The 9,619-nt window shown below is 42.7% G+C and overlaps 1 protein-coding gene across 1 annotated transcript in view; it reads left to right on the forward strand.

The window, feature by feature from the left end:
• LOC126161853 (pseudouridine-5'-phosphate glycosidase-like) overlaps positions 1 to 8,244 on the forward strand; it is a 164,083-nt gene extending 155,839 nt beyond the window's left edge. The window contains exon 10 of the mRNA XM_049917963.1: positions 8,212 to 8,244. Within this exon, the coding sequence (XP_049773920.1) occupies positions 8,212 to 8,229 (18 nt within the window). The 3' untranslated portion in view covers positions 8,230 to 8,244. The remainder of the gene's footprint in view (positions 1 to 8,211) is intronic.
• Positions 8,245 to 9,619: the final 1,375 nt, after the last annotated feature.

Consider the following 9,619-nt stretch of genomic DNA (forward strand, 5'->3'; position numbering starts at 1 on the left):
TGGTAGTGTTTCTTTATAATTTCAGCCGTAATTGAAAATGCCGCCGCGTCTGAAATCAGATCTGTGATTCGGTTTCTAAAAGGAAAGAAAGTTAAATCAAAGGAAATTCATTCGCAAATCTGCAAGGCTTACGGACAAAATGCTATGAGTGATTCAATGGGTCAGACTGTTCAATGAAGGATGTAATCAAGTGCACAATGAAGAACGAAGTTGGACGCCTGTCTGTGATTGCTGATCAACTGGTTCACACAACTAAAGAGAGGATTAAGCACAACCATACGTTTATTCTTAGTGCTCTTGCTATGGAAGTTCTGTAAATCTCATGATCACTAATTCATGAAATTGTTATTGAAAAACTGAAATTTCGAAAACTTTGCTCACGTTGGGTACCCAAAATTCTTACTGAACAACACAAAAAACAACGGATGGGCAGTGAACTTTAGTTTTTGACACGCTACAATGAAGAAATGATGGTTTTCTTTCTCAGATGGTCACTGGGGATGAAACTTGGGTGTCGTACGACACCCCTGAAACAAAATGGCAATCAGTGGAATGGAGGCACAATTAATCCCCAACGAAGGTTAAGCCTAAGCAAATCTTGACACCTCGAAAAGACACGTGCGCCATTTTTTGGAACAGAAAAGGCATTTTGCTGATTGATTTCTTACCACGAGGCTAAACAATCAATGCTTATGGTTACTGAGAGACCATTAACAAATTGCACCGCAAAATACAGAACAAGCGCCGAGGGTTACTGGTTGAATACACTTCTATGAAGAAGGCAAACAAAAACTTGTGCCACACTATGACAAGTGCCTACAAAATTTTGGAAACTATGTAGAAAAGTAGTTTAACAGTTGTAGATTTTTGTACAATAAATATTTTTTCTGTATCTTTACATGTTTGTTTTATGTAACGAAACGGAAGTTACTTTGTGGACATGCCTCGTATTTCAGCACAAAGAAAGATACATGTCTACACTGTAGAAGGTACAAAGGCTGATTGTAACATTAACATGGTGGCTCTTCACAGCAGTTAGAGTTCAAAATTCAAAGATCATGCTTTACGTGGTCAATGTGACTTATCAACGCCACATAGCCACCAGAGGCAGTCTTGGCACCTGAGTACTGTTTTAAGGGTGTGGTGCCATCCTTCCACTAAATCATTGCTTTGTGTGTGGTAGGCTGTTGTTTGAATTTTTTTGATACCGCAAAGGTTACATAGAAACGTGTTAAGTGCAGACTCAAACTGTCGACCCTGGTCAGTGGTGATAGTTGACGGGCAACTGAGCCTAGTGATCCATGATGAGACAAATCCCTTGGCCATGGTTTCTGTTGTGATGTTGGGTTAAGGAACAGCTTACACCCAACGAGACATGTGGTCGATTGTGGAGAGGATATATCTGTGGCCCTTTGATGGTGGCAGATAGCCGATAAGGTCAATATGTACATGACGAAAATGTCCTTGCAGAATGTCAAACTTGCAAAGGGTGAGGGGGGGGGGGGGGGGGGGAGGTGTGGCGTCCAATTTTGTTGTGTTGGCAGTAAATGCAGCTGCTTCCCCAGGTTTGACAGTCCTGCTTAACATTTTTCCAAACAAAATGCTCGGTGACGAGGCATGTGGTTGCGCAGATGCCAGGGTGGGCGAGGTTATGCAAGGTGTCGAAGGCTTGTTGGCGCAACATGGGAGGGAGCAATGGCAACAGAGTACCAGTAGAAGAGTTGCACCACACTTCATCTGAAACGCCGGGGAACTTGGCTTTGGTAAACACAAGCGATGTCTGAGGATATGTGAGGAGAGGTTGAGATTCCCAGTCAGAGGCGTGGAGAGTGGCGAGGTCGGATAAATTGACGATGCGTGAGACAGTATTGATCCGCAAAAAGAAATCATCGATGTCAGGGCAAAAGTGTTTGAAGGCTTCATAGACTGCCAGAAGTTCTCTATCAAAAGCAGAATATTTCTTCTGTGCTGTAGACAGTTTTTTAGAGAAGAAATGAAGGGGTGAAACCGTGTCGCCTTTGTGTTGCTGCAATACTGCATCGACCATGATGTCACTGGTGTCTGTAGTGATGAACTACTTGGCAGATGGATCAGGGTGGGCGAGTACAACGGCGTGAGCTAACGCTATCTTTAGAGCCCTGAAGGCCTCTATCATAGGTTCAGTACAACGGACTGTCTTAAGGCACGAAGTCTGTTTGCCGGACAGCGAGTCCGTCAGCAAGCCTTCACAGCGGCAGCAGAAGGTAGATGATGGCAGTAGCAATTTACAGTACCCAGGAAATGTCAGAGTTTGTTGTACGTCGGCGGGGGTGGCAATGACGTGATAGCCTGCACGCGGGATGTGGGAGGCTGTATTCTGTCTGCAGAGATGGTGTAACCCAAAAATGTCACAGAAGACTGGCGCAATTGGAATTTATCTTCGTTGACCTCAATACCATTGGAGTTCAAGGTCTGGAGGACGTGGGATAAATGATCTTTGTGGTCCTCAGTCGACTTGCTGAAAATGGGGATGTCATCCAGGTATATAAAGCAGAACTCAAACTGTCGTAAGATTGAGTCAATGAAACATTGCCACGTTTGTGCCGCATTCTTTAAGCCAAATGGCATGAAGTTGTATTGGAACAAACCAAGTGGCGTGATGATAGCAGTCTTTGGAATGTCTTCTGGTGCTATGGCAATCTGGTGATGGGCACGTTTACAGTCAATCACACTAAATTGTGGTGCCCGATAACATATGGATGAAGTCGTTTATATTTGGCACTGGGTAATTGTCCATGATGGTACGAGTGTTTAAGCGTCTGTAATCACCATACATTCGAAAAGAACCATCGTGTTTGGTGACAAGGTGAATCAGTGAAGACCAATTGCTGTCCAATGGCTGTAGAATGCCTGCCTCCAGAAGTTCGTTAATTTGCTGCTGGGCTATGTGCAACTTAATCGGGTTGAGGCGTCTAACCTTGTGCCCAATAGGAGGGCCGGCTGTGGTAATTATCTTGTGTGTCATTCCGTCAGTGATGGAAGAGACTGAGAACTGCACACGAGGCTGAGTAACATCCTGACGTGAAGTTTTGGGATGAGTAGGGTGCGATGAGGTGTAACCGTTAGCGCAAGTGGAAAAAGGCATCACGAAAGTCATATGCCTATTACATGAGAGCAGCGTGCACTTGTTTGGAGAGGTTGGCTGCATGTGCAGCATGGAGTGGATTGGGGCGCGCAGTGACTGTCTGTTGTTAGCTTTGCCTTGAGTAACCGGCATGGGCGAGAGAGGCGTTGGCGTTGCGTGGGGAACGGCAATGGCCGCCGAATCACGTAGTTGGCGCACGAGAGAGGGGGAATGTTTACCAACATGTGGGGCGGCTGCCTGCACAGTGGGCATGTTCGCATTGTGCGCGCGACTGTCATTAGAAGCACTGAAACAGATGGCACTGCACGTAGTGGGCGTGTGGTGGATGCAGAGATCACTCAACGTGAATCGTCACATGCAATGAATGTTTTTGAACTAACCTGATGAGTGTCCTTGCTGGTGTCTGCTGATGAAGGTTGATCAGGTGAAGGAACTGTGGATTGCAGTTGCAGCAGCGAGGTATGAGCCGTGGTGAACTCATCGAAAGTGTGAGCAATGCGTTGTTTCAACTCGTCGTTTTGCCGACATAGTTGCGCCACTGCATCGTAATCTGACAGTAGATTAGTGACGCAGGTCACAATTTTATTTGCGAGGCTGAACCAAATCACATGTCGCGACGGAAATGGAAAGACAAGCGCAAGTGCCTGAGCACAGTATTTGAGCATCAGAAGGGTGGTGTAGCACTGAACCTTGGACTATGTTCGGGGATGTAAAAAGTCCATGGGAAACGTAGATAAGGAGATAGATGCACCATAACTTTAGCAGAGCCGACAGTTTGTAATGTTGATTCGTTGAAAGTGTAGAAGCAACTTTGTCGGTGAAAAAGTGGGAGGAGCCAACGATGTTGGTATGATGGACACATCAGCGACTGTGTCGACTAGGAAAACAAGCCGCGACAAAATGTCAGTCACATATAAACGACCACTCGGCCGAGAGCACGAGTGGATGGAGTGCAATGTTTGAGGATGCCTGTGAAGTTCCCCGCAGGACTCGGCATCTTTTAGATCCTACGGTCGGTGTTTGGGTGCTGTCAAGGTAATCTGCACTTCTTGGCCTCATCCCTGAAAATCTTGTGGTACCAACAGTACAGATGAGCCGGTGATTGTAACAGCGGAGGAGGTTTGTCCTCGTTCATCTGTTCCAGAATGTAAACGGGGATGTATGGTGCATGTGCGATTCTTGAGTGCTCAGAAAAAGGAGAGAGCAAACGAGTACTGCCCAGTGGTGTAGATGGCATGGAGGCAGAAGGAGCCCTGCCTCTACCCGCAGATGGCCGGTAAACAGGTGATGTAGTACCAGCCAGTGGTGAGAGGTATGCTGGTTGTTTTTGTTGCAGTAGTGCATACAGCTGATCCGCAATGCGAAGACGAGTGCTGATGGACTCAAAGGAGTGCAGTAACAGGTGTATCTGCAGGTCGGTAGGTAACTTGGCAGACCATACCACCCACAGGGTAACGTTCGGCATCATGTATTCACTCACAAGTAGCCGAGGGCGGCGCCAGAGTTGTGACGGAGTGTGATCCCCCAGGTGTTCATTGTACAGGATCTTGATTATTAATTCCTGTGGTACAGGTGACGAGGTGAGTCGGTCCCATATTGTCTTCTTGGCAAACTCGTATTTTGGTGGCGGCGGTGGCGAAAGGAGGGGGTCACAAATTAAATCTGAGTGGTCATGGAGGTGCACGATGAGACATAGAAATTTAGAGTTGTCATCGGTCACCTGATGTAACTCAAAAAGGTGCTCCAGAAGCGCGAACCTTGAAACAGGGTTGTCCTCGTATAAAGGAGGGGGCGGCTTCAGTGTTTCTTGGAAGGCCTGCTCTCCTGTGGTAGGTTTAGGCTGTCCAGTAACCCAGCACTACTGGCGTGGGCGTGTTACTGGAGAAAACGTCCTGAACAACGGCCGGTTGCAATGTCCCTGATGAGTCACAGAAGCATGACATGGCAGTCATGGTCGGTACCGTGGGAACGAATGGATGAGCGGCGCTTGAGGTAGGCCCATAAACTGGACCGGAGGTTAAAGGCACAGTTCTTAAATTGTCCACCTCAGAAATGATGTGGAAGGCTGGCGCGGCAGGTGCAGATGGTACTGCGGAAGGAGTGAACGACTGTATGGTCGGAATCGTGGCCCCCCGAGAGTGAGGGGGGGGTAGGGGGGAGGTGGTTTGGTACTTGGTGTGGCAACAATGTGAGTTTCTGTGCACATTGGAAATGCATCCCATGGTAGGACCATAAATCACTGGTGAAACCTGCTGGCGGTCACATTGTCATGGTACAACATTCCTGGATGGTGAAGCGCCGTCAGGTGTGCTAGAACCCATGTGGTTGAGATACTGAGTGACAGATCTGGTGGTTGAGCCTGGCGAACTTGATGTGTAAAAATGTCCATTATTAAATTGTGAGGAAGGCAAAACTGGAATAGCTTGATAGCAGTTGACCGTGTGTGCATTTTGCATGAATGGCAGCATTGCATACAGCACTAATGTAACTGATGTTGCAGAGCGTAGAGGATCAAAGCACGTGTGCGAATTTGGGTCCCTTTGAACACTACATGAGTGATTGATCGTTACATGATTCTGGAAATCGTCCACTTCATCTTTCACATGTTGGCATGCGCAGTCCAGCGACACAAAACCTGAGTTCACTGTTTGAGGTAACGGTGCAACACTCAGCCTTTGTAGAGCTGGAAAGTTTGAGGTTAACTTCATTGGAGATTGTGAATCACTGTGCGTTAGTGGCGAAACAACTGCTGGCAGGCGATTGGAGTGGCCTGGTGGTAGAAGCTGAGCCTCCAAATCCTCGTATAAACTATTGGGTGAGGCAGCCATGGCATCGAACGTAAAACCTGTTGATTCCACACACCCGGCATGGAAGCTGCAAAAGACATAGAAACTTCGGGGTCACCAATATGGGAAACAGGAATACATATATTTCAGTAAAAAGAAAGATACACTTGTGCACTTTACAAGGTACAAAGGCTGGCTGGGACATTAAAATGGTGGCTCATCAGAGCAGTTAGAGTTCAAAGATCATGCTTTGGTCGATGTGACCTATCGATGCCACAGCACTATGGAAATGACAACACACTGAAAGAGGACATTTGTGACTGTTTCAACAACTTAGTAGTATCCTAAGGCATAAGTAAGCTTGTGCAGCAGTATGACAAATGTTTAAATTTGGACAGTGACTACCAGTAAGTAAAAAATAGCTAAGATATTGAAACACCTTGTAAAATAAGTTTACTCTCATTGTTTTGGATAAAAATATCTGGAGAAATAAATGTTCTTTACTATTAGAATGACCCTCATACATTCTTGATAAATGCAGTGGGTTGCAAATTTTCTCCACCCAAGACTAACTTGATCAGTGTAAAATGTTCACTTTTCTTATTAAATCACAAATTTTGAGGACTGAGGAGTAAAATTAATGAACTACTTACTTCATTGATAAATTATAGTCATCAAACACAATTGACATAATGTGACACACTGAACATCATGTGACCAATGGTATGGATATGTTAAATGTTACAGGATTTAAATTAGGTATCTACTTCCATAGCATAGGTAAGGAGAAAGAAAGAGTTGCCTTTTATAAGAAATATCCAAACATTTAAGAACATAGCTGCTGATAAATTTTGCCTATAGCAGCAACTGAAAGCATGTGCTACTGAAGTAGAATTTTGCAACAAATGTATTATTATAATAATTTACGTCAGTGATCTGTAGGAAATTTTAACCTATTTATAATTCACATTGAAGCTTTGTTGGCTTGTTTAACAGCAAAATAAATAAATAGTGGCAGCTGGTGATGCTGATTAAATTTACATCCAACCAGAATAGCTGACTGTGCCAAATCACTGAGCGATGACATCTTTATAGATCCAGGGATGTGGATCACATCACAAAACCAATAGTCCATGGCCCCTCAGTTCCTGCAGCCTGTTATGTTAAGCATAGATACAATTAGACAATCTATTAAATCTAAGTTGACAGGGTACTTCATGGACTAAAGGCTGAGTATCTTAATAAACTGCTGGGAAAGGTAAACTGAAGAGATATTTACAGTGCTCATTACATGAATGAAAACTGCAATACATTTAATAATAATGTTCTCCCAATATTTGAAAATAATTTTCATTCAGAAGTAATTGAGATTGACTGATGTCTGTAAAAACCATTGATTACTTAAAGAATAAACGTATCTTTTGGGACAAAACAGAAACTGTATTTGTCATTCAGGAATAACTTCAATTTTGATACAGTGCTCTTTCGACAAATGCCACAGAATATTGAATAATGTACTACCAAAATTGCTATGTCAGCAAGAATAGTAAGTAACACAGTTTTATGTCCTGTGTTTATACAGTATAGTAGATGGAATACTTATGTGATTAAATTTGTAAGTGATGTGTGCAAATTTTAGTAAATGGAGTGCAGTGTTACTGATCTAATTCTTGTAGTCTCCTCTCAGTTGAATTGTTGTTGGTCACCTTGAAGTTGAAATTAAAAAAAGATTGTGAGATGTTGTTTGCTCAAAAACGTACACAGCACCATAATTTAAATTGCACTAACACACGCATTTATTCTTCACTAAGTTCAGTTATTGAGAATGGTGACTAGTTTGTGCACTATGAAAATATATTTGTGCACTGAACCAGATCAGCACCTACAATTACCTATAAACAGTGTAATGGTGAATTTGAATATTTCATTGTGGCAAAAAACACAGTTCACGTTTACACGAAAACATGACAGTTGACAAACAATACTGTAATAGTTTATCAGAGAAGAATACAATGCACTAATTAGATTAATTCAGTCCATAATGAACATCACTCATTTTGATGACAATGATATTCTGCACTTGTTATCAATTATGACACAGTTCAGTTAAAATGTTCCTTAATTTGAAGTACTGTAATCACTCAAAAATCTTTAAACATTACTATAAGAGGAGTCAAATGAAAATGAGATGGATGGGCAAGAAGTAAGCAAACTGTTTGTTATTTCAAACGTAATCACCATAACTGTTAAATATTTATGTGGGATAGAAAGATCAATGTCTTCATGCAAAAATGTTTTCAGTTGCTTACAGAACCATGATTGTACCCAGGCCAACCAAATTGATGGACATGAATGTCTTTCTTCAGGGCTGCAAAAATATGAAAATCACACAGGCAGTGGTAGAAACTGTGCGGAGGATGTGTAAGGACTTCTCAGCGAAACTTTGGGTGCTGATGACTGCGCAGTTGAGCGCCCACAAACCAAACATCATCATCATGAGCAAAACATGCAGTGTAGTCAAACCAGCCATGGGAACATATGGGCCTACCCATTTTACAATTTTGAATGAACTGCAAGAATTAATGTGATTTTGGCTCATAGAAAATGTTGGTGGTCAGAAATGTAGAAAAATACATTGACTCTTATTCTTATGTGATGTGGATACCCTGGTTTAAAAGTGTGAGCACCATATTGCAAATTAGGGTAAAATACATGAAATTATTAATGAGTGAGTTAATTGAACAATGCTCTGTGCCATTTTCTACTGAGAAATTGAAGTAACAAAAGTAGATATTCGAAGTTTGGAATGTAACAGTGCTATAATGAAATCTGCAGTGGAGAATGGGGCTGCTAATGAACTTGAATGATAATTATCTCTTCAATTTCTGGCAATTAGTTTTTGAAAATTCAAAGTACTTTGCAGGAAAGCAGGACTGCCAGACTTTCTATTGGTATTGGTGATCTTTCTTAAATATACTAATTACCTCATAGCCTTTTGTGCCTTGTGAACTGTAGTACTCACATCAGTTAATTGTATTTTCTACTTATGAGTATCTCAATGTAAATTCATTACACCAATGTGACCCAAACAACCGAAATGGTTATCTTAATGATAAATTCAAGTGAAATCCAGTTTAAGTAAGAACGTGAGATATTTATGTAAGAGTTGCATCCCAATACACAGATGTATAGAAAATAAGATAAAAATTAGAAAAAAAGGTTGTTTATGGGAGCAGAAGAAACATAAGAAATGAGAAGTCTTCATCTTGCTATGTGACAAGATATGTTATCTTGCAGAAACAATGACTCTAACTGAGTTGAATCAAGCTGAGACTGTATGACGGAAATGAGTACACCTTTCATTCTGCTGCAACTGTATACTCGAGTTCATCAGTTGTAGTGGCTGGCAAATGGTGATGTGCCAGTCTCTCAGAAAACCATGACTGGAGGTTTTCAGTGGAGGGAAGGTTTGAAGAATGTGCTAAACCAGGGCAACAGTATTGAGGTAGGTCAGGACAGCACAGGCAACGTATAGTCTTGCATTAAAGAGGTATTTCCAACAATATAGGACGCAGCCTCTGGCCTTAACACCCCAGAATGTAACATCTGCTGGTCAAATTACTGGCCGTTTGAACCAGAAGTGATCATATTGTGAACCCAGTGACACTTCATACCATAACGCAGGCTCTGGGCGTGCACGGAGATGACA

The sequence above is a fragment of the Schistocerca cancellata genome, chromosome 2, assembly GCF_023864275.1.
Source record: "Schistocerca cancellata isolate TAMUIC-IGC-003103 chromosome 2, iqSchCanc2.1, whole genome shotgun sequence".
In the NCBI taxonomy this organism is placed as follows: Eukaryota; Metazoa; Arthropoda; class Insecta; order Orthoptera; family Acrididae; genus Schistocerca; species Schistocerca cancellata.